This window comes from Lepisma saccharinum, chromosome 15 (assembly GCF_977018435.1).
Source record: "Lepisma saccharinum chromosome 15, izLepSacc3.1, whole genome shotgun sequence".
Classification (NCBI taxonomy): Eukaryota; Metazoa; Arthropoda; class Insecta; order Zygentoma; family Lepismatidae; genus Lepisma; species Lepisma saccharinum.
In genome coordinates, this window is record NC_139243.1 from 69,441,740 (window position 1) to 69,468,474 (window position 26,735).

The window sequence follows — 26,735 nt, forward strand, 5'->3', positions numbered from 1 at the left end:
AATGTCCAGGGTATTACACTCTGTTCTATCATACAGTCTTCATTCTGTTGGTCCAAGAGTTTTAAACATCTCAACTATGTCACTGATGAATTTGATCACATAAGAAAAATGCTCCCTCATTGCTTGAAACTTTTATGAGCTTGAAAATACTTCATCTTTTTATTTTCAAGAGTATAATATTGTATATTAACCTGTGATCGGTCTTGGGTGCACGCCACACTCACTTACAATTTAATAAAGTGTCATTTTAACAATATTTAACATATTGCCCTGCAGCACACACTACCAACTTTTAGAGTACCACTGGAAGTACAACAAATTAATTTCAAACAATTAAAATTTGGATTTGAAATTCTTATACAATTAACAATTCTTTTTGTAGATTAATGTATTCCTTGTGTTTGTAGATTTATGTATTTCGAGCATGAACCAGTGAAATGGCAAATGCAATCCACTCAGCACCTGAAATTAAATATTATGTAGAGATATGTGTGTGTGTGTATGTATGCCATTTAATTGAATTAGTATTTTGTGGATACATTGTAATCACAGACACAGACCCTTCATATTTGTTTTGGTAATTGAGAGGTGGTAATTTGTAAGGTTGAAATAGAGAAAACATCTGCTTATACCCTTGAATTTTTGGAAAGTTCACCTTGAACCAGGAATTATACTTGAATTTTATCATGGTCCAGTAGTGTCCATACTGAGTAAGAGATGTGAATGTATCTAGAAAAGTGAGGACATGCAATATATAATACGGGAATGACCAAAATATAATAGGAATAGAAATATACAAAGCTTTGTATAATTTAAAAATACAGTTTACAACAAATTTTTGCAAGTTTGGTAGGGAATCCAGATGTTCAACTGTAACAATTGCTAAGAGGAATGTTTATATTTTTGTCTCAATACAAAATATAAATGGGAACATTTAATTTGAAATAAATATCTACCTTTGAGGTACATAACTAAAATAAAAAGAAAGGCACATGGGGTGATGTTGAGGTATATAGCTCCACATATTCTTGATTGTGGCCAAAGTTGTGATGGCGATCAGTTTCCCTCCAGGATTGCCCGCAGGTACCCATTTATGTGAGGCTGGGTGATCCTCGGAGCCATGCAGAGACAGGGAATTGACTTGAAAATTTCCTTGTGCAGATCTCCTGCCGTGAAATGAGCCTAGGTCTTCCGAGTGATAGCCAGATGCTCTACGAACTGAGCTATGGCGGGGTGGCTCTTGGTAGATGACTAAAGTTTCAATAAATACCCAGTATTTACCCAAATTTTATTTAGCTACCCATGTCCCAACCCTATCCTACTTATGACTTCAGTTTTCTTCATTCTAGGTTTCAGAGGATGACAGTTTGCCAAAGTTCGTGTGCTATCCGTGCATAGATAAGCCAGAGAATCTTATAGGACTTCCATGACATGTCTTTTGAATCAGAAATCCTTCTCAATGAATACCCGTCATCTGCAGAAGAGAAGCAGAGAGGAGAGACGGGCTTTGAGGTAAAGTTAATTTTTTTACTTCAAATAGTCAAATCAGCTAGACTGCACAATCGACCCTTCTGTTTTACCATTTGAAAGTAAAAGAGAGAAATGTTCGCTAATAGTACGTATTTCACACTACGATTTGCCACTCTTCATTTCTCAATTTGACGTTACACTTCTGTGAAATAATAAAAAATTTACTACTACATTACTCACCATAGATGGTTTCCTTTAACCTAATCCATGTTAGTTTTAAATACACAGTATTACCAGGTTGAACTTTGGTTTTCAACGTGGATATGTATACGAATTTTCACTAGGATTGAACTCTTTTAAAATCATGTTTTCATTTGTATTTTTGTTTGTTGCGCAGGTTCTAACATGCCTTTAAAGTATATCTTTAGAAAAAGGCTGGGCCATGGTAGTGCTCAATTACCCCAGTGACAGAACCCGGAATCGGGAAGGGGGCAATTTTTATGAAAATTTTACAGTTCCAATTGTTTCCTCACCTTAAGTCATACATTTCTGGAATCCTTGACTTCTACCCTCTCCAACGATGTATGATACATATTTCTATTCAGAAGGGTCGATTCGACATCCTTACCATCGAATCTTATTTGCTCTTGGTGTGGTAATAGATGTATTTCTAAGGTACAGAAAGTATTATTTTTGCACCTGCTGTTACTATTAATTAAATCATGTATACTTCTTGAAGAACCACTGTGAAAGGAATATGTAAGGATCAGGGTTCTTGTGATAAAATAGCATTTCATTCTACTCTATTCTGTTGTATTTTCATTTGTGTGTGTGGCGTGGACTTCATTGTAAAACTCTTTCAAAATACATGAGGAATTGAATATATGTAACTAGAACAAGATATTGCCATGCTTAAAAAAAAAAATAATTAATTATATTTTACCCTGCATTGTTGATAAATGTCTGTGTTAATGCACTCATCATAATAAAATGATGATAATTAAGGCCACACCTAAAGCAGGTAATAAGATAACTTTTTAGTTTTCTAACGTGAGCGTTCATCAGGAACTTTGTACAATGAGGAGGTTGAAAGGCTAATATAACTGGTATTTTTAAAATATTTAAAAAATATTAAAAAAAAACACAAAAAAATGGTTTTGTGAGTATGTTATTTACACAACAACGTTTCGAGAATCTTCTGTTCTCTTCTTCAGGTCCAAAACTTTGACTACAAAAAACTTCCCATAGCCATGTCAAGATATTTTAAATTGTTCAATGTTGAAATACGTGTTTTAGAAGGAAAGGGTCTTTTAACTTCAGGGACTGTTAATTTGTAACAGAATATGAAGGCAACATCAGTTCTAGGCATAGATTTTAAATTCCTGTCTAACCCATATCAAACCCACATCCTTATTCCTGGTTTTTAAAATATCGACGTGGCTATGGAAAGTTTTTCGTAGTCGAAGTTTTGGACCTGAAGAAGAGAACAGTAGATTGTCGAAATGTTGTTGTGTAAATAACATACTCACAAAACGTAAGTACCATTTTTTGGTGTTTTTTGATAATTTTTCAAATATTTTAAAAATACCTGTTATATTGCTATTGTGAGTAAGTTGCACATTCATAATGAGTTCGATTATTGAAAGGATAATTTGTAGGACAAATGTAGTTTTTTTTACAACATTCCTGATGGAAACCTTCGTTTAAAAAGTCAAAACACAGCATTTTATATTTTAATAACCAGTCCCAGTAGATCTTCCATAATTAATTTGTATATTTTACACAACAAAATCAGATAACACACAGTGGAACCCCATTTTTAAGTTCCTCAATATTATTTTTTCCCCCAACATTTTAAGCTCTTTACCTACTGCACCCTGAGGAATTTTATTCTAAGTTGCACTGTAAGGGTAATTACTGTTTTGCATGTCACAATTGACATACAAAAGGGGTGCTACATCTAGTCCATATTCTTGCCTCTGCAGTTAAAATAGCCAATTTTCTTTGCCTCGTGCATCCAATAGGGCAGTGGTTCTCAACCTTTTCCAATCGAGCACCCACCTTGAAGAATATTACACTTCGTGGGACCCAGGGACACCGAAACCAGGGGGGGCCTCCCTCCCAGTTCTCTGTTGGGACACCCTGATATGTATAACTCAACACAATTTAATTTTGTAACGAAATATTATTTATGTGATGGAAATTGCATAAATTATTTGAGAACTCTGTTTGAAATTACGCAGAATTCTGTTCTGAATGTGGTGTTTTACTCTCAGTATTTCTATTTCCAAATACACAGTTAATTAAGGAATGCACATTGTATATTATGATTAGGTACAAGAATAGAGAAAGGAGCATGGGAATACTGTAGTCCTGGTGTTCTTGAGTGAGTCAGTCCATCCAAAATTAGGTTTTGCACATGAATGTAAGCTACTTTTAACTTTCATTGTCGGCATCTGTTGATGCTTCGTTTACCTCACCTTATGAACTTCTGAGGTGCCGAAATTTGGAAGGTTTTGGTTTTGATTGTTTGCCTTCAAAAGAGACAAATGAAAGGAATGAGAAAACAAATTGATCATCTTCGTTCAGTACATAGCAGTGAATTGTGGTGGTTGGATGTTGTTGAGCTCCGAGTTAAGAGGAGAATCTAAAAAAAAAACTGGAACACTTTTTGACTATTTCAAGAAGAAATGCAAAAATGTGAGTAGTAACTTCGTTTGCAAACTCTTATATAAAACTTAATTCACTTATTAGATTTCATCAACCTATTAATTATTATTATCACATGTAAAACACTTGGCTCAGATCCATCCTGAAATATATTTCTCTATACAGTACGTGCCTGTGATGGGGATATATAACTAATGGTTTTGCGCCTGCAAATGGCATTAAAGAGGCCTAATCCTGTCTCTATCTCAGAGAACTAAAAGTATTTTGGAAATACCAGTATAACAACAATTTGATGGAATATTAATTATCCAAATTGAACAATTATGAAAGTGGGAGGGTAAAATGAATATATGATATATATATGTTTTTAATTTATTATGATATTATCCTCATTTAGTTCTGAAAATGTCTGTAAACGACAGGCTATAGATATTCTGTGTTCCGATCAGTACCCATGATGCACAGTTAGGGCAACTATTCAGGGGGTATTTATATAATTTAGCCCCTAGGCTATTCTTTGTTTTGTGCCCTGTCGACATTATCATCATCATCATTACTTCCATTAATTGCATGCTCTGTATTAAAAACGCTTCTAAACTTTAAAACACACATCTGAGAAAAATGACGAGTTAAAATGCAGTACTGTAAGAAGAAGTTATTTAAATCCTAGAAATCCTTCCCTCTTCATGTTGATTTACTTTGTAATTATTACATATGTAATGAATTTGATTAATCGATAGTCTTTGTCACTTCTGCCTCTTCAGCCTCACATTTTTATGCAGCCCCTTCCTGGACTAGCGACCCTTAGGTTACAGCCAGTGATGACGTCTGGTGACGTTGATACTTGGGGTAGCAATCAGTGAGTTGCCCAAGGGCAGGTTGGTGTGGGTCATAGCCCCCCCCCCTCCTTTATCGCTCAGTATTCCTAAAAAGAACAAGACAAGAGACGATTGTAAAATGAGCAATGACTACTAAAACGTAACTCCACCTCCTTTTGAGAATCAAAAACGAATTGAGTTGACTAGTAAGCCAGAGAGAGATCCCAGCTTGGCCATGGGTGTTCTTTGTGTATGTTCCTTCATCAATTTTATCGTATCATCTTCGTGATTAGCCAAAAGTGGCAGGAAAGAGAAGTAAAATGAACCAAATCAAACAATGAATCAATGATTTGATTTTTGTTACTTAGAGTCAATTTTTTTGTCACATTTGGTTAATCGTGAATATGATACTATAAAATTAGTGAAGGGACAAACACAAACAACACCCAGGTCGAGGTTCGAAGCCGGAACTCCTCATGTCGTAGTTTTCTATGTAACCACTCTTCACCCATTTAATTTAATCAACGTTAATCGTCATGGCAGAAGTTAGGTAAAGTGATGGAAGAGCTACGCTAAAAATAAATTAAAAAATCCTCCCAGAGCATCTGCAGAGTACTGTGAAATCGGGAATCGAGAGATCTCTGTTTATGATTGCCCTCATGACTTCCATAAGTACATTAGCTACTTATTGCGATTAAATCTATACAGTTAGAAGAAGTGATGGGAGGTGGCAAGAAGTCAATATATAAAAGGGGACAAACAGCTTTTTGTAGTTTCTTCAATAATATTCATTTGGGTTTTTGAGTTCTGGAATGAACTTTTCATTCCACATTATTTCATTATTCACTGCAGAGTACAACACATATGAACAATAATGTGTGCTCGTCATGGGTTCCCGGCCTGGATTGTTCTTTTGTGAGGTCCCTACATCAATTCCATCATATATCACTCATTCTCATTTTTGCAATAACAAAATGTGTCAGAGAAGCGAAGTAAAATAAACCAAACCAACAACAACAGTAAGAATATTTATTTATTCACTGTTTAGCTTACCCAATTGTTTTAATTGGAGGCCATGAGAGTAGTACATTTAAGTAAAACACTACTAATAAGAGAGAGTGAGCAAATATTTGTTATTTAACTATTATATATTCCATATTTGAAAAAAAGAAAGAAAGAAAGCATAACATTTTTGTCTGCACATAATACATTCCCATTTCATAAATAATAAAACTACATTCCATATTATACAAACACATTGTAAAATGTTTAAAAGTTGGGGTGTAAATACAGATAACATAAGTACTGCAGAAATTTTTTTCCCAAGTTCTTTAGAGAAATTACAATGGAATCAAGGGGAAACCAATCCCCTATCTGTTCCTATACAAGATAGACTGGAGCACTTGAAACCACGACCTTTAAGCCATTGCAGCGAGGTGGGGGTGGGGCAAGGGCGATAGAGGCAGGAATCTTCCCTTTCCCTACCATCGGCTGTTCCTACCTGGAACTGGTGAGGCAGAGGAACAGTCAGCTAGGGCAGCCTTGTCCGCAGATTGCAAGAAGCACGTGAAAATCAGTGTTGCAAATGGACTGTGGCTTCAACAATACAATAAATATTGTGATTTGATAATAATTAGAGATGTGAGATTGATTGATCTATCTCTGCTAGACTAGCTACTCCTCAGTGCATGTCACTGGCTATAGCCTAGTAGCAAATACCCACTGCTTCTATTTAAGAAAAGCAGGAAGACTAATGTGCTTGCTTTTATGCTATATTTTTCTTGTTAGTTTGTTCATTGCATTGGCTCAAGAACTATTTACAAAGTAAAATTACTCAAAAGCATGTTAACTTTGTGGCACTGTGTCAAGTACACATAAGAAGAGACTGGATAATATTAATACTATATGGACCATGAAATATTTCATTGAATGTTGTTTCCTTTCGTAAAAATCGAGTAGAAGTTGAAAATATTTTGTTTTGCAAAATGCCACTGCTTTGTTTAATCAGGATTAGTAAAATTTTACTCATACGTATGCCTGTAAATGTGTGTGTGCTACTTCATACTGCATTACTGTGGGTAGTGTCACTTATACAATGCGTAACCAATGCATATATATGTGTGAGCAACTGAGCATGTGCGAAGATATTAAACTCCCATAAAGGATTGTGGGAAGAAGTACAGCATATAAACAGTTTATGATAATCAAATTCTCAATCAAAAGTTGCAGATAAAATATTATGTTACAAAATTATGTAGTTTGAAAGTAGATATTTTTTTTGTGCAGCTCATAAAGTTCAATCTTTGAGGTGTTTCAATAATGGTAACTGAACAAGGTTTCTTTTGGATACTTCGTTATTTTTTTATTGAAACACTCTGTACCTTGATAGGTATATTATTGTTGTCAGAGCTAGTATTAAGTTTCGAAGGTTAACTCGAGTGTGTATATTCTTAGGTCTGTACTTCAGATTCTTAATTTTAAAAAAATACTCACTCCCCTTGCAAACGGAAAGAATAGGTCTTTACACTTTGCTTAGCTTTGCCCCTCCCCCCCAAATGTCTGAAGGAATCGGCACCTATGGTGGGAACCATAAACATGGGTGCTGGCAGAATTACTTGTAAAGGTGTGCACCCAGTTTATAATCATATTTTTGCTAACATCGACTCTTTTAGATACCCTATTTTATGCTTGCTTAAATAAATTACACATACTTAATTCAAGAAAAGTAAATATGTAATTTAAAAGACTAATTTATTCTACTTTAAAATCTAACTAAATACACATGCTGAAATTGAGAACAATTGTTTTATGCAGCTAGCTTTGTAATCCAAGCAGTCTCGATGGCAATGTGAAATGATGACACTTCACACCTCTCAGCAACCACATACACACACACACAAAGGTGGATGGAAATATCAAGTGACACCTGCAGTCAACATGCATGTGACTATGTGCAACACGGGTTGAATTCAAATTGTTAAAACAGAAAGGTTTTTAAGACACATTAAATAATTTTTCGAGTCCTACTTTGCAACACACCAAATGCCCTCTTGGGACCCACCAGTGGGCAGCACCCCATAGGTTGAGAAACGATGCACTGGGTACATCAAACCTCACATCCATTTTTTCTTTAGAAAGTCAAAGACATAAAGTGCATAGAAGTTTGTGTGTGTGTGTTTTTTTTAAAAATTATAAACTGTGACTTAAAGAAAATCTGATTAAATATTTTTTTAAATAAAATCCACCCTCCTTGTGATTGTATTTCAGAAGTGGTGCTGGTCTCATGATAGTCAAGAAAATTTGGCTGCTCCAATGTCTGATACAGGTTTCTCTTCTGTGGAAGTGCGCATTGAGTCTGAAACAGAAAGTGCTGATCCATTAGTTTGTGAACAAACATCTCTGGAGCATGTGTGGCTTCCGGATGAGTCATGTGTCAAGACTGAAACAGAATCATTCGAGGAACCTCCTGATGTTGATATCTCTGTTGACATCAAACCATCTAATGAGTGCATAGAGGATGCTTCTGTTGACATCAAACCATCTAATCAGTGCATACAGGATGCTTCTGTTGACGTCAAGCTATCTAATCAGTGCATACAGGATGCTTCTGCTGACATCAAACTATGTAATGAATGTGTAGAGGATGCTTCTGTTGACATCAAACCATCTAAGCAGTGCATACAAGATGCTTCTCTTGACATCAAACTATCTAGTGAGTACATGAAAGAAATGTCAGTTTGTAAAGTGGAAAGTGTGAATGGTGATAGTTGGATGCACTTTGAAGGCAAAACTCCGGAAGTTCCTAGTGGACAAAGTGTTCCTAAAAGTGAAGGATTTTATCCATGTGATCATGGACAATTTGTTGAAAAAATGCCAGCTGAAGACGATGACAATGGTGAATTAATTTTAAGTGAAGATAAGGACATGAAGTATAGTGTAGAGAATCCTGACCAAGTAGAAAGTGAAGTGGCAGAGCCTGCAGAAAGGTAGGTGAAGGAAATTTTAGTACATGGATTGAAAATTAGCATGAGAGCACTAAGGTTCAAGATTGGATCTTATGACTTACGAGTTATGATTCATGCAATTTCTGTATTGTGCCACCAGTGTTGCAGGGTTACATATAAGATTGTCCACGAGTGTCAACCCCACCATGTCACATTAGAATGAAATTTGTTACATGATATTGTTAGATATATATAAGAACCCATATTTTTTTTATATTTGGAATATTCACTCTAGTTTGGAATTTATAGTTCTTTGAAATTTCCTGCCATTTGATGCCCCTTTCTTGTGGGATCAAGCAATGTATACAGTGGCGTGTCCAGGATTTTCGAAAGGGGGGGACTACATATACTTTTTTGGTTTTCAGCCTGCATTTTGTCATCTTTTCCTGCATCCTAGAGTTGGCATTTTGCTGTTTTTTTTATAGATAAAACCCAGAAAAAAACATAAAATTTGGATTTTGGTTTTTTTCAGGTTATGTTTATAAATATAGATATATTAAAAATGAGATATATTTTTCCCTGATAGTAATATATTGAAAGATTCAATTTGTATTGTTTTAGTCCACTGAATCAAAAACTATTCAATATTTTCTGTTAACATAGTGAAGAATTGACAATCAAGGTCTCACACCTTTAAATGATTAAACTAAAAACATACATAACCCGTGCTGCAACAGACAATTGAGCGCCCAGGCCTACCTACAGACTGCGGGCCACACTCCCACTTGATCCTACTCTGAGGTGGGAGATTATCAAACCAGTTACGGGGTGATGTGTGGTCAGCACGACGAACCCCCAGTCGTCGTCATAGATTTTCATGATCGTGTTACGCTACTCATTCCTAGCTCCCCAATTTAATCGTGATGGTGAGTGTTCACCAGTCTCATACACAGGCCGAAATCTCAGGAGAAAAGCTGTTACATTTCCCCAAGGAGACTCAAACCTGCACACGTCCGATAGCTGGAGCCCAAAGCATGACCGCACAACCACAGTGCAGGACAAATGATTAAATTATCTAAGATACTATATTCTGGAAAATTGTACTCTTGCTGGATGGTGTAACAGTTAATATATCTATGATCAGTTCCCAGGGTTGCACATTGCAATTCTATACTAATACCTGATAGCTGTGGTGCTTTAGTCGACCTTAATGACAGAGTGGTTGGCACAGCATGCAGTGCAATGCCAGGGGTCCCTGGTTCAGACATGGATGTTTGTGTTTGTTCCAATGAGAATACAGAAAAAATAGAGAAAATTGATGTGTGTGAAAATTGAGAAAATAGAAAAAGGGGGGATACTACTGCTTAGGAGGATTACTTTTATTACAAATGTAAAGAAAAAAGTATAGAGGCTGTCTGACTGCCCATGCAGAAGACCCAGGTTTGAATCTTGGGGTGAGTGATCTAAGGTCAGAATTTTTCCAGTTTTGTCCCTGCATAAAGCAGCTCTGGAACTCACCCACCCTTAAATCAATGGATTTTTGGGGAGGGGGGTAAAGGCAGCTGGGGTTTGATTCTGATCACATTATCTTCAAAATGACTGAGATGAAGAATATGTCGGAGCCTACCCCCATATCCCCTGAATGTGCCTTCATGGTGTGGTGCTATATGCATGGGGAACTTTACCTTTACCTACAACATAAGTAGCTGCACACAGATTTTTAATTCTGCTTCAATACAGTTTGTTCACAGTTTGTGTTTTCCCATTATTTTTGTGGATGTTTCAATTTTAAATATCTCCTCGGTGTATTAACCATGCCAATATTATAAGGCCAAATGGAATACTGTATCAATCCTCCAAAATATCTAGTTGCTATGAAACTAACAGTTCCCATTAGTGGCCTGTATTTGGATCCCAACATACATATGCACTACATTGTTAAAAGAAAATATTTGTCAAGCCATAGCTTAAGAAATGCCCTAAAATATTTAACTATCTTTTCTTAATGTACAAAAATGTAGTTTAGGCAGATATTTGAAAGTGGCATCAGAAGCTACCTCAGAATATGAAAAATCCTTACCACTTCGATTGGGTGAATACACCTATAACTTATTTATTTCGTACATTTTTACATTGCTGCTTATGTATTCTGCATCGTGGATCATTCATTAAGGTGTTATTATGAATTTCTCACGGAAATAATGTCAATTTTTCACATTACAAGTACTTATTGTTGTTCGTTTTTTCGCTTCCCTAACATACAATATGGCGCGAGAGTAATGGTTCATCGTGTGTCGTGCTTGTGTTTTGTCCATGGTATGCAGTGTTTCCAACCTTCTTAACCGAAAAATACCTAATTTCGTATTACTAATTTCGTATTTTTTCCCAGGTTTGAAATTGTGGTTCGTGATCGCATTGCACCACAAACCATTCAATGACAACTCCACAAACCATTCTCGCATAGCCCCAAAAATTATTTTCGATCGAATAACCATCCACGGTTAGCCCCAAAAACCATTCACAGTAGCCCCACACACCATGACGGTAAGGTTAGGTTAGGTTGCTTAGATTAGGCAAACATTGTTAAAAAATTGTGTGGTTGGAAACACTTCCAGGGGGTTACATCATCAAACTCATGGGACATCCGGTTCACGTACAGGAAGGAAATGAAAGCTTCATCAATTGCTTGTTGGATATGTATTTTCCTAGAAAAAACATGAATTCAAGCTAAGAAAGATAGAAAACACATTCACGAACTTCCACAACGCTGCAGAAAGTGATTTCCGTAAGTAGTGTCTTCTGTAAAAATGAAGAAATCCGTATTCACTAGATCGAAGTGTTACCGAAAAATCTATTTTTCATCCACCATCTTGAAATAGTTTCAACAAATGCAAATGCTAAATAAAATCATTCCCTGGGTGTATCTATTTGCAACATGAATTTAAGCTTAAAACTGTCCTAACGTAGCTGAGACTTGTTTTCTTAATCTACGAAAATCTAACCTCAAATATTTGCATAACTTCAAACTCTTGCAAGGCATGTTAAATCAGTCTGTCGTCCACCATCTTTAAACAGGGTGACAAATTTTTCTCAAACATGACACCAATCCTTTAAGTTATCTTGTAACTCTAAAAATTGCAACTCAAAAACTTTACATTTATGGCAAAATGTATGTTCGCGATTTTACCACCACCCCTCTCCTAAACTATGAAATATAATTTTAAAAGTTTTACTGCAAAATTGCAGACCAAGGAATTATCTACAATGACTGGGTTTAGTTTCTTATACTCCGAATATCATTGTAGACAGTTTTGGGGAAAAAGAGAACATGGTATAGATTGTGCATGCAACATGAGGAAAATCAGTTTTTCATTCACCATCTTGAAACACATAGTTTAATTTCCCTGACATGTAATACCATTGCAGTCTGTCAAGTTTTCTAGGTGCAGAAACATGTTATCATGGTCACTAAATAGATGATGTGTCATTCTTTGCCCATCCACCCCACCCATGCTCCTCCTAAATCGTGCATTATGTTTTGATACTTTTATTGTGAATTTTCAGTGCAAGTAATGTCACACTGCCCCTGATAGTTTTATGCACAAACCTCGAAATTGTAGTCTGTAAAAAGGTTTGAAAATGTCAAGAATGGTCAAAATAAGAAAGTATAGGTATGCATTGTATACCCCCTATATTTAAGATAAAAGGAAATCGTGGTAGGTTATGAGAGTGCTAGACTTCTTGGGTATAGAGCTCCTAACCACAAATAAGATTTATCCTACATTGGCAAGGAACCCATTACGTTCAATCAATGCACTGAACTGGAGGGAGGGGTCAGTGCCCAGTGGAAGGCATTGGGAGGAAAACAGAACATTTGCACACATACTAAATTTTGAGAAATGAAATGAATCTTTTGAAAAGTGTTTGATTTAATTATACCACAGTTTACTTTATTCTACTTTCATGACTTTTCAATAAAATGTACTCAGTTCTCCTTTGTAATGCCTCTCTCCAGAGACAACCCATTCATTTATACAAGAAGAAAATCTAAATTCTTGCAAAATCTTAAAAAATATCCGTGTTATTTTTGTAGGTTTGCATCAAAATACCCCCCTCCCTGGGTACGGGCCTGACCCAGACAATTACATGCATATGTGTGTGTGTGTGTGTGAGAAACAAGGGAATTGCTTCGTGAATAACAGAGCACACTGAAATACATTGATCAATATGATCCATTTTCGAATTTTTGTTTCTGCACTTCATTTTTTTTAAAGAAAAGATTTTTTAAATTTATTTATTAACAATATTAATGTTCAATCTTCCAGTAAAGAAACATACACTCCAGACTCAAAATTGTATTGAGTAACTGACAGTAAAATATTTTACTTAGCACCCAGTTGGTGTGTTTGCTGGTAGGGTGGTTATTACTTTGACCATGTGGGGAATCAAAACTTAGGTATTTCAGCTTGTTGGCAACAATTGTGACAGTAACAAGCATGTGCCTAAATATTGGCCATATATTTATATGAAGAATCATAAATCGTAAGTTTGCACTGGAATGTTGTACACTTGGCAACACTGTTGCTAGATGCCAGTCCACGTAGCTTGTTTTGAAATTCCAAGAGGTAGTCATAATTACAGCAACTAGACGTCTCTATTTCGTGGAGACTGTATATTCATTTTAATCTCTGACTTATTTTCCAAAAAGAACAGATTGGCCTTTAAATGTCCCAATTCAGTCATTAAACTAATCATGTGCTCTATCATTGAGTGAATAAATTTATATGGTCCTACATACACCTCATGCATTGCTGGTTTCCAGAAATTGACCCACCATTCATAAAATTGTTGCTCTTTGAAGTACAGCAAAAGTAAGGTATTTTTTTGGAGCACCTGTTGCATGCCTGGGCATCCATGGTGATGTAGTGGTAACATTGTCACCTTGTAATCAAGGGTTCTTCGGTTCAATACCTGGTAGAGGCACGCAGCATTTTGGATTCCACTTTAAACTTTAAGTCCAGTCCCAATTAGCCCTATTATGCATAAAAAAATTAAAGTATAAAGTGCTCCCCTGTGCTATGCTTCACACCATGAAGGTGTATAGGGAGTGTGGAGTTATGGCCCCACATTTTCTTGATCATGGCTAAAGGTGTAGGTGATGTGATCAGCACCACGTCCCTCCTATTATGTATAAAGTGGACGTAAAACAAAAACTCGAACAAACAAACTCTTGCATACGAGTATAAGGGCAAGTAGTAGAGAGAATACTCTGTAAGAATGCACAAATGCTGTTCCAATGAACCTTTTGAGAATCAGGCATTCCAGGCAGGCACTTCCTAAATATGACAGTGACATGTTCAAAAGTTTCAAAAGTTTTCTTTTGTCATGATTACCTCCAAATTCCAAGCTATTTATACCCACAGGGCCAATGGCAGAGCCTGACTTAAATAACATTGCAGATCTTTCCTTGGGGGGGGGGGGAGGCAGTCTTTCGTAAATCAGTGCAAATAAATTTATTATTTCGTTATTCGAGCAATAAAAATCATTTTCATAAAGCACTGAAAATAAATTTATTATTTTGTTATTTGAACAGGTCATAAAATCAATTTTATAAAATGAAATAGAAACAGAACTTGAAGTATCATTATTGGTTTCGGAAATATGGTGTGTTATATGAAGTCACATTGTGCCAGTCTAGTACTGTGGTCAGGCACAGTAGTGATGGTAGCGGGTGAAGAGAAGTCAGTGTAGCCAGTGTTGTGTTCGATTCACTCATATAGTTAAATTTTGGTGCAAAATACAGAATTTATAATTTTTCATTTAAATGTATGGCCAATACTTCAGCACATGTTCTCGTTGTCCTGTTGACAAAATTTCAAGCAACTACAATGCGAGGTATACAACTACAACAGTCATTTGTAGATTATACCATTCACAGCCTGTTCACCTCAAGTACAAGACAAACGATTCATGATTGTGAATAAATAAACTTCCTAGAAGATATCAAACTCTGGAATGATTTAATCAATATTGTCCGTTTCAAGCAAGTGGTCATGCTGGTGATATATCAGCGTCGAATAACATGGGTACCTGGGGGAAACCCACAGAAGGGATGAGTGCAAGAAGAAATTATACAATCCAGAACCCTCCTGCCCTGATTGAATGTAGATAATACAAATCAAATTCCACAGCGGCCTTCACACGTCTTTCCCAAGAACTCCGAAATCATCTGGCCTGGAGACAGCCCAGCATGGTAGTAATGCTAGTGTTTTTTGTATGTTGCCTGGGGGAAACCCTGGGGGGTAAAGGCGGTCAGGGGCGTGATGCTGATCACATCACCCCCACTCACGACCGGATCAAGAAAGTGTGGGGCGTTACACCCACACCCCCTATACGCCTTCATGGCGTAGTGCTATGCACAGGGGAACACTTTACCTTTACTTTTTTTTTACCTTCAAATCCCTTGTACGAGCATGCACTAAATATTGGCACTAATTTTGGTTCGTTGGATGTGATCACGCAGGTGAGAAATTTATCTCATAATGTTTATTACTTTTTTTTAATGCCTCATTGGAGTGTACACAAATTCCATCATAGCATGCACAAAATAGCAAGAATTGTGCCCTGAATATTCGCACTGGTTTAGGCCCGTTTTGAGCCATTGATCAGGGTAGTGTGAAGTTGGCACAACCATTTTGAATTACTAATTCTTCCCAAACCATGCACACACAAATTGAGGGATAGTGTGCATATATTATGCACTAATTCATGGCATTTTTTGTAGAGGTGTTGGATCATGTGATACAGCAAACTTCAGATGACTAAAATATTTGTACAACACAGTATAGTGTGTGCAACAAGTGAAAAATTGTTGTTGTTTTTTTTATCTGCCATCTTGATACACCTTAACAGGTTTTATTTGATGCAATAACCTTGCAGTTTACAAAGATTTTTAGTTGAGTAACAATTATCTAAATGATTCTAAAATTACGGTATTTATTAGGGCTGAGCTGATGCCACTTTGAACCAATACTGATACTCTCATTGATACACACTGACGCTGATACCAATATTTCTAAATTTGATTTTAAAATAATAAAGGCTAGTTACCAAGTCATCACATCACATTCCTTTAATCACATTAAATAACTCACTAGCATTATAATACTTTGAGCCATGATGGTGTAGTCTGTAGGGTGTCTTGTTTCCATACAAGAGACTTGGGTTCGATTCCCGGGGTGGGTGATATAAGGTCATAATTTTTCTGTCCTCCCCCCCCCCTAAAGCATCTCTGGGGCTCACCCAGCCTCAAATCAATGGATACCTGGGGGCAACCCCATGGGGTAAAGGCATCTGGAGTGTGGTTCTGATCACATCACCTCCAAAAATGGCCGAGATCGAGAATGTATCTAGCCCTACCCCTACATCCCATAAATGTGCCTTCATGTCATTCTGCTATATGCACAGGGAACTCCCTTTTTTTTAAAAAAATAAATAAATAAAAACCATTGTGATACTTTAAAATGTGTTGTGACATTTGGTAATTTTTTTGTGAACTTCTCTGTAGACCCAGAGGATGCAAAGAGAGAGTTTTTTTTTAAAAATATTTCTAGCATTGCTGCAGTTACAAAGAAAAATTAAAAAATCTGTGGATTGTCTCTTCTTCAGTTTCATGTAAATAATATTCATTCCTGTTATTTGGGTTAGCCTGGTGAAAGAGAAAAGAGATGTAATAATATATACAAATACAGTTATTAAAATAATGTCTCTTTTTGCCATGCTGTCCATCATTCTCTGTCATTTGTGACAAAAACAAGTTGCTGTGGTATAGGCTGATACCAACAGTCACATAAAAGACACAGAAGGGATGAGTGCAAGAAGAAATTATACAATCCAGAACCCTCCTGCCCTGATTGAATGTAGATAATACAAATCAAATTCCACAGCGGCCTTCACACGTCTTTCCCAAGAACTCCGAAATCATCTGGCCTGGAGACAGCCCAGCATGGTAGTAATGCTAGTGTTTTTTGTATGTTGCCCTGGTGGACCAAATATGTACTGTGTTGGCCTGATGTACCAAAATGTGCTTGTCTGTTGGACTGAGCTGAGTCTGTCTAATTTTGCATGATGCACGTGAAAGAAAATGATACTACTTACTGGGCGTCGCATTTAGCACAAACCCTTGCCTCTGGAGTGGAGGACCATATGTCGTGTTTCTTAGGGTTAATTCAACTCGGATGTTTGCAGAATGACACCCATCAATAACAAAGGATGCTATATTGATTAATTGTACCATATATACAACAACGTGGTAAATGGAACAAATCACCGCACACACTCCACCATATTGTCTAGTGAACTGTCTGAGTGTCGCTCACCTGGATTTGAGAGTGTGCATAAAGAGCAAAACTGAAAGCCCCTGTTAACAATATCAAACATATTATGATCTGAGACAGCTGGTTTTTAAAACGTCCACCATGATCATGCGAGCAGGAATTTAAAATGAAATGTATATTCTATTTCCATAAAACCTTTTCCTGGTAGTTATATGCCTTCAAGAAGTTTAGTCACAGCTTTCCCTTTACCCATGCCTTTGATCTTGTCAATCATGTGCTTCCCAGGAGATGGAGGGTTTGTTCAGTAATTCTCCTTAAAATTAATCTGTCTCAAGGAAGGCTGAGCGAACTTTTGGAAAGGACAAATGTTGCTCTTGGCCTTGGTTGTAGCAACTCAAAAACAATGGTATCTGTTGGAAAATTTCAACCAATACTTACCGATACCATTGGTATCAGCCAATACGATTACATCGGTATCTGTATGGGCTCAGCCCTAGTAGTTATTGTAGTTAATTAATACATGACTTTTTCCTTTTTGCCCTCTCAACCATCCACCCTTGCCCACTATGATGTTCAACTAAAGTTCCCACATGAAGAAATGACTGGTAATTAAAGTGCTACCACACGTTATTTCAAAATTATAACTTTTTTCAACCTTATTCTGGAAATGTGTACCCTTTTTTGTTGTAATTGTCAACAACCGATTTTAGTATGATTTGAGGAAAACTGCCTAATGAATGAAACCTTGAACTTGTTGACTTTTACTGTATTAATTATTTGGAGTGCTGCCAGCTCTTCTAAGTCTTTACTTTTCTTTGAATTTTTCTAACTTTTGACAGCCGTTGATCCTCAAAGTACTTAAAAAGACCCAGCCAACTCTGAGTGCTGTGGCGAAGAGCATTCGCTTTACTACAAGAGTATGGAAAAATAATTTTGGACATTTGCATCCCTCCCTTCATTAGAAAATTAATATGTCAAATGTCTAACGAACTTTCTTTCAACAATTGCCTCAGGATGATAGTCTTTATTTGAGTGACCTGCATGGATTGTGCAACAAAAGTCAACTCCCCTTCCTCCCCTCCTCCCCCCCTTCTTGCTGACTTTCTTCAAACTCAACAGATTTTGCCAATGCTGGCTCATATAATTACAAGGAAGCTTTTGGTATCATCCTTTCATCATAAACAAATGAGGAAAACAGCACTTTGTGAGATTTCACACTGTAACAATCCATTTAGCTAGCAGAGCTTTCTGGAATATAAAACCAAACCAAATTTTGACTTTGATGCTCATTTTTAGTCTGTTATTTCAGGTGTTGTAATGTTTTTTTGCCTTTTGTTTGATGTGTCTGACTGGAAAAGGACCAAAGGGGCCAATAGGATTTCAGTTGCCACAGTGCAGGTTTATCTAGGGTAGTGGGTGAAGTACGTCATCAATCAATCAATCAGTGACACATATCCAACAATGTGTTGCAGCAGCCGATCATGGCCATTTGTAGCAGATCGTAAATCTTGTTTGTAGTAAATGATTAGGGGATACTACAGGGTACACACAATAGGAAATGTGAGAACATTAATATCACATGAACTTTTAGATATAGAAATATGGTAGACTGAAATGGTATGATTGCAGGATGATTTTTTTATTTCCACATTTAATAACGATGTATTTTGAACTTCTTTAAATTGCCAAATTTCCAAGTATGTCTCAATATCAGCAAAAATTCATATGAGTAATATTCGTATTGGTTCAGGCTAGTGCTGGTCCCCAAAGCAACCTCACTTTACTTCAAAGAAAGTGCCGAAAGATCCACGTGGAGTGCAATAAATCGTCCCCTGAAACCTTTCCCACCAATAGCATCCGTCCAAGAAATGACAGCTCTCGTCAAGTCCACGTGGACTAAATGAGATGTTGCTAATTCAGTTTCTTTAGAGCTTTCTAAACACGAGGTTGCGGTTCTCTATGTTTGCTAGGTTGTGTTATTGTGTTTTGCTATTTTTTTATGCAATATGAAGACCTTGGGAGTAAAACGTCACAGTGAATGAATGGATGTCTAAACACTGCAGGTAAAAGTGACAACAGCGCTTTGCCGAAAAACAGGTGGTGGCTCGAAACCAGATACGGTTCCGGTCAGCTTCCTCTGGGGTTATGTCAAAGATGCTGAACTGTTGACGCTTAGAAGACTTGGGGTATATCTCAACCCTAGTATGTGTGATGTGCTATATATTCAAGGTACTTACATAGGTTGCAATTCAATGGGTGTGTCATATTTTCTATATGATTTTGTCAAATAGGTGTTATTCTGTACAAGAGTAGCAGTTCTGCTAAATTCATTGACCCTGAACTAAAACTCGTGTCATTAATGGAATTAAAATATCTGGATTAAGAACAGTCAAAGGAGAGAAGTCTTCTGTAAAAAATTTGAGAGGAATAAGTTCTTCATGATTGACAGATTCTAGGATGGCACTTATTTTACTCCACCACTTATCATATCGTTTCCAAACCAACACTACCCACCTGCACTGTGCCGTTAGACTAAGGAACTTTAAGAATTGTGAAAGGATGCAAGCACTCTTGTGTGGGCTGTCTATCAGTCAGTAAATAAGGATGTTTTATAAACTTGCTTCATTGCATTTAAAGTAGGTAAGTCATGTGATGAAAGGGGCAAATTTGATTTCCATGTTTCTTGATAATTTCATGACAATATCACTTTATTTTGTGTATGCACTTGGCTATGAAGATGTATCTGCAATGCTGTGTTAACTGTAGCAATGAAATTGAGTAAGTAGGTATACAAGCGTGGGATTTAACCTCATAGTGTTTGACATCGAGCACTACATGGAACATGGAAATCTACTTCCATAGTTTTTTACTTTTTATCAGGTAGGCTACATATTGTATTCCTATGTTCTTATTAAAGATTTGCATAACCACTTTTTATAGATGCAAAATAATCTAGCACAGTTATTTTTAGTGGTTATTATTTTATTTTATCTGCGATGTTTTGTTCTGGTTTCCCAGATCTGTCTCAAGCTACACTAAGAGATACATACAAAAACAGAATCTCACTTGGCTAGTCACTTTACACTTCTCTCACTTGGGTCTCTACAAAAGTGTAGATTGACTAGCCATGTGAGGTTGTGTTTTTGTATGTATCTCTTAGTGTACCTTTTTCAAGTTCTGGGAAACTCACTCACATTACGTATTTGTTTGCATCTAACTAGTGTGATCTGGAATACAGGTAGCCAGATACCGATTATTCGGATATATGAATTGGCTGGATTATCCAGATATCTGTTTTACAGGCTATCCAATCTTTTATTTGTCGTATTCGTATTTCACTGCACGGATTTCCTACAGAGTGACCACAAACAAAAGAACCTTCTGCTAAAATGCTTCTCCCCTTGAACCGTTCAGCTCCATCCACAAGGAAGCATGCTCCCCTCTGCTCCTCCCCTCCTTGCAGAAGTGCTGTGAACAAGAGTCGTGGGTCTGCACAGGTTCATTTGCTGGTGGTTCCATTATACAAATCATCCATCAGCTGTGTACTATCCAAATTATCAGGATATTCAGATTTTCTGTTGTATCCAAAATGAATGAATATCAGATGATTTGAATATGGATACCCATTACCTGGATTTTGTTGCCACCCCTAACCTGGTAGTGGTTGTAATCTTTAAAAATTTTACAACAATTAGTTAAGTTATTGAGCTCACTCTGAATAGAACATTTCATAACCACTTTTGTGGCTAGTCACCTAAACCTGGATTGGCCAACTACAACATTACTCTTTTTCTGATAATAACTTTGGCACTGTCTTCAACCTGATGGTCTGGTATTGTTGAACTTTGCATTTCCATGCGAGGAATTGCATCACTCTTTGTCCAGACCATGCGTGAGTTGATCTTAAAATTTCCACCTGCATGCTGAAGAATAGAAGCAGGAAGAAGCAACTTGGCAGCTGTCAGCACTACATTTGTTGTCCAATCGTTGAATTGAAAAAGAATGATGCCGACTTGTTTCCAATTTCACTATCTGAAGATATTTTCCACAAGAGGCTCAACTTTGTCTAAATATTTCAGGTAACTCAGCTTCATTATTTTTTCTTCATTTTTATTTTTTAGTTATTTGCGTAAAATTTTATTACTTTGATTTCTTTAAAAACTCTTTCAATGACAGTCAAAAGTTTTGGCAAGTAGCAACTTCTCATAGTTTCTTAGATTCATAATATATCTGAAGTGACACAAGTGACAGGAAGTAAATGTGTGTGTCTTGTATCTCTCTTCTTGGTCCCCTGCTTATGTTCAGGTCATACTTACTATGGTCTAGCACTCACTGAAGGGTAACTTCAACATGTGATTTAGTTTTCATGAACTCCTTCAGGATTTCCCTTTTTCATGGCATCCAGAACCTGGTTCTATGAAGAGTGCCTGTTTTGCTGAATGATTGATCAAGGTGTTAAATACGAAGAAGCAGTTTTCTTGGAAAAATATCATGTACTCAATAACATTTCCCATTTTATTAAAAAGGGCAATAATTAATTAATCTTGAAACTTGAAACATTAACTTCTGGTTGTTTGTTGTTTTGTTACTCTATTCACAAACTTGAGTTATGGCATATTAAAAATGCAACACTACATAAGAACAGATTATGAGACATCACTTTAAGATTAGAGTTTAGATGTACAAAAACTAAGTTTCAAACCAGAATTGGCATCAATAAAGGTTTGTAAAGAGATGAAGCTAACTGGATAAAAAAGTCTATCCTATTACAAAGTAAAATAGATCACATCATCAAGAGATGACTCTCATCTTATAACCGCAGGTAGCTTTCAATTCTAGGATTCTTATATTCCAGTAGTAGCTTTCTGTTCTTGAACCACAAGTTTACTGTATCCATTTTCACAACTTCTAGTTAATGGTGAATTTGTTTGGATCACTGTGCAAAGCCTGGTCATTGAGGAAGTGTTATTTACTGGACGTTTGTGTGTGTGTGTGAATTCATGTTGTCTTATAATAGCTTATTAACTTGCTATATCATCATTTGAAAATATTAAAGAAAAGTTGAACAAATCGAAAGAAAAAGAATAAATTATGCAAGCAGAGCCACACATGTCATCAAAAGATTTCAAACCTGTCATAAATTCTGTCTTCACACAGCAATCTTGTTAATTACAAAATCCAACTGTATAGATTCCGTTATGTACCCAGAGAATCTGCACATTTCACAATCATCTGATTATTCAGACATGCGGCACTATCCATAACAAAACTCATAATATTGTCATATAAATTATTTTATTCCTAATTAGGCAATGAGAAACGCGGTAGTAGATAAATACAGAGAAACTAGTACTCACTATATCTGCGAAACCTTTTTTTTTTCTCTTTGTTGTATTAATTTCAGTGGACATTGCCACCATCCTCGTTGGAACTTAATGTACTGTTGCCTGGTGTGCTTCTATTGTTTGTAGTACTCCGGCTGCCGCTAGGTGCCCTGTTGTTAACTGTTTGTCTGTGTCCATGTCATCTGGTATTTCCCAGCGCTACCTGTTGTAGTAAGGAAATCTAAGTGTGGTGTTCCTGTCCACCATTGACAGGAATTTACATTAAATTTGTTGAAATATAAAAATATTGAAATTTTAATATAGAACTATGACTTTGGATGTTCAAACTCTTTAAAATATCATAATAAATAAGAATAAAATGCAATCGGCTACCAGCTGGAAAAATGTAACTTAATGCAAAAGCTTTTAGAATTAATTCTAGGACAATAACAGAATTGAGTAATTACCTAATGCCAACATGAGACCTGGAAGACACTTATCTTGAAGAAATTTCACCTTATACATATAATATGCAAATGCATGTCAAGCAAGGTGTTGGTGATTGTGTAAGCAATCTGCCTTACACAAAGTTTTCGTCTTTACATGGTAGTTTCAGAAGAACTAGGATGTCACTTGAAACTTGATTACCAATATTACCATCACTGTTAATGTTGCCAATGTGAATTAATTTGACATGCGCATCAAGAAATTTTGTTTATGTTAGTCACAGGGACTTTTTAATTATAAATGCTTAACTCTTGTAAATTTTACATTCACTATTTTTCCATAAGAATATGTCATGATTATAACAAACTGACCATCACATAGGTATTCTCCAAATTTATTGTGATAGACTTGAAATATGGGTTCTGTGTTTAGCTTATCATACATCACTTTTCTGGTCTTCAAATCATAAATCATCTCTTGGTTTTATTTTGACTACTTTTTTTTTTTTCCACTTCCACCTGTTTATTGAAATGTGTGGCTGCATTGGGACTTCCAGCTATTTGCATCCATCTCAAGATACTAGTAAACCAAAAATTATTTTGCATCTTGTTACTATCACTGCAGTCTCTAGAACTAGATAAGTTTGCAACAATGTGGGGAAATGAATTGTTGAAATGAAATTTCACATAATTCCCAGAATTCAGAGAATTCACATTCAACATATACAACCTCATCAGTATTAGTAACTACACAATGCCACGTTGATGGTTGAGTGTGTTGAGTGACAATTGATTTCATCACAGAAGGTTGCAGGCTTCATTGTCCTGATTAGCCAAAAAGAAAACGAAACCAATAGTAAATAACAAATATACATACACTTATACAATGCGGTTGTTAACATTTTATGCTAAGATTTTCCAAGAATTTACCAATCATTCACTTTCTGAATATTCAACTGTGCAGTAGTATCCATTAAAAGAAATGCCTACTCATGTTCAAACAATGATAATAGAAATTAAATACAAAATATATTTGTCATTTACTAATCATAACCAAGATCCCGATGGAAGTCCCCACTGTTTAGCATGAGGGAAATACAGACATCATGAAACATCGTCTTTCTGGAAATTCCAATAAGAAGACTCAGCCCGTTCAGAGTGGTCAAAGTGCTGACTCAAAGTGGGCAATGTCTCCTCTCTAGCTATGTCCCTTATCAGAAACACAATTCTGGGTATTCTCTTTTGTAAGTATTCTGCAAATATATGTATTTTGTCAAACATACAATTAAAATTATATGCCTTTATCAGCTGATATGTAAATAGCATTCATTAATCTGTCTAATTTCTAGGATATATTGAAATTGTCTTAAGAGATCTCTCTTTTATGGAAAATATTTGCTAATAATGAAACATATATTTCTTTTTCCTCCTCTTAGCATATTGAATAATCTCATTTTTACTTTCTGGAAGTAATTGTGAAGAAACAGGCTTCATTATTCTCCCATTCATGTATACATTATAAATAGTTATTTGGGTATTGTTGTTAAGTTGTTTGCTTGGAGTTTTCTGATGCTAATGGCATGCATGTAATTGGTATATCTTGCATGCTGATGATACATTCCTTGTAGTATCTCTTCTGGTTTCAGAAAAAGGGGGAGAGATAATAAGACACAAATGTCAATTTTGCCAGATTAACATTCAAATTAATGCACTAAACTAAGAAAAGAATCTACGGTTATAATATACTAGTTGGGAATAAGGGTTTGATTTTAGCGCAACTGAGGCTGTGAATGTCAAATCCCAAACTAGCATTAACAGAAGTAACTTTGTTGTGAAGCAATGGCTTGCGGTTAATGCAGACTCTTAAGAGTTTCACCAGGAATTGGGATATTGTAGCCCAAAACACTAATATGTTCAACAATACTCCAAGTCCAACATTCAATTAATTCAAAATTCATTATCAGCAAAATGGTGATGCAATTCCAACACTTAATCATGCATTAACTACAATTCTACTATCTACGCTGTTTTCAAATCTACAACTACTTTAGGACACCTTCAATTATGTTTCATTAATTCTTCATGTGAGAAAAGATCAAAACATATTTTTACCAATGTTTATTTTGTACTAAATTGGCATATTACAAATACAGGTGATTCAAAAAGGAATTTACAACTTTGAAAGCATATAGAAATTTATTCAGGTAACTTACAGAGTCTGTTGAGGTGCCATTGCAAAGCAAAACACATCAAGTTTGTCATACAACATTCATGTTGGGTCGATGTGGCTACCATTTGTAATGCGGCATACATCCTACCTGAAGTCTGTTTCATTCCAGACTTACACCAGTAAGTCAGGCATCACTTCTGCTGTGGCAGCGGTAATGTGAAGTCTCATTTCAGCAAGATCAGGAGGTAAAAGTTGTACAAAACCTGATCTTTAATGAAACCCCAGAAGAAAAATCTAGCGGGGTCAAATCTTGGGAGCGAGGGTGCCATGCAATTTTACCTGTACTACTAATCCACCGACCTGGGAATCGGGTATCAAGAAAATCTCTTGACTGCTAAGTGGTAGTGAGGTGGTGCCCTATCTTGCTGATAGTAAATTAGTAAAGGTGTACATCTTGGTCATCCTTGTCGAACTGAGGAATTAGAAAATTTTGTTATATATTCAGATACACAAAATATTTTGTAGCATATCCAGATACACAATACCATTTATGTTTGCCTCTTGGAAGAAGAACAGGCCGTGCAATTTTTGTTTGCTAAGGGCACAAAAAAAATTGACCTTATGGCTATCACGAATACACTGCACAGTTTCATGGGTTATGGGTGTTCACCTGTCCACTGATGTGAAATGTTGACTCATCACTAAAAATGACATTGTCTAGGAATGTCTTGTTATCTGTAATTCTATCCAACATTTGCACACAGAATTGCTGGAGAGCAACTTTATCTGCATCCATAATGTGTTGAACCATTGTTAGTTTGTATGGCTTCAAGAGAAAGCGTTTATGTAATACATGCCAAACAGTCGGTTGTGGAATGCCAGTCTCACGTGATGCACATCGTGATGATTTGTTAGACTCCAGGCAAATCATTCTCTGAGTTGTTCCACAGCAGCTTCAGGAACTTGTGGACGTCCTGGTGATTTTGCATGTCATACAGAACAACCAGTGTCAACGAAGGTTTGGTGCCAAGAGTAAACTGTAGGCCTGCTATTAGGAAGTGCCTTACGATACTCTGTACGAAACTTATGTTGGGTCTCGTGAAACGAAAACACACAGCAAGCACGTTCTGCACCAGTAAAAGTAGCAATTTTGAGAAACAATGCTGACAGTGCTACTGGCGGGTGACTTCGGTATTAATGGAAAGAAAATGAATAATTAGGTTGCTTTAACAACCAGGACAAATTACCTTCAGGTTTTTGCTTTTAGATGTGTTGTAGATGCGTGCCTGTAGCTAAGTCATATTGCTTCCAGTAGTTGTATCGACAGAGTTGTTTGCTACTTCTTAACCATGTGCTACCACTGTAAATTTCTCCTGAGTAGATCAATTTTAAATAATGCACATTAAACAATATAAATAAAATTTTAATCATCCTATTTAATGAATGCTTATTGGTTCGTCATGTTTTCAGGGAGGTAAGTAAGATTCTAATTAGGGAACAGTTAGTTTCTTAGTTGCAACAATTTTCATGTGGAACATGAACGTCTAAATATGGTTT

General features: G+C 36.3%; 1 protein-coding gene across 1 annotated transcript in view; it reads left to right on the forward strand.

Annotated features, from left to right (window-relative positions):
- The first annotated feature begins 8,613 nt into the window (after positions 1-8,613).
- LOC145999315 (uncharacterized) overlaps positions 8,614-26,735 on the forward strand; it is a 74,290-nt gene continuing 56,168 nt past the window's right edge. The window contains exon 1 of the mRNA XM_083136256.1: positions 8,614-8,944. Within this exon, the coding sequence (XP_082992382.1) occupies positions 8,679-8,944 (266 nt within the window). The 5' untranslated portion in view covers positions 8,614-8,678. The remainder of the gene's footprint in view (positions 8,945-26,735) is intronic.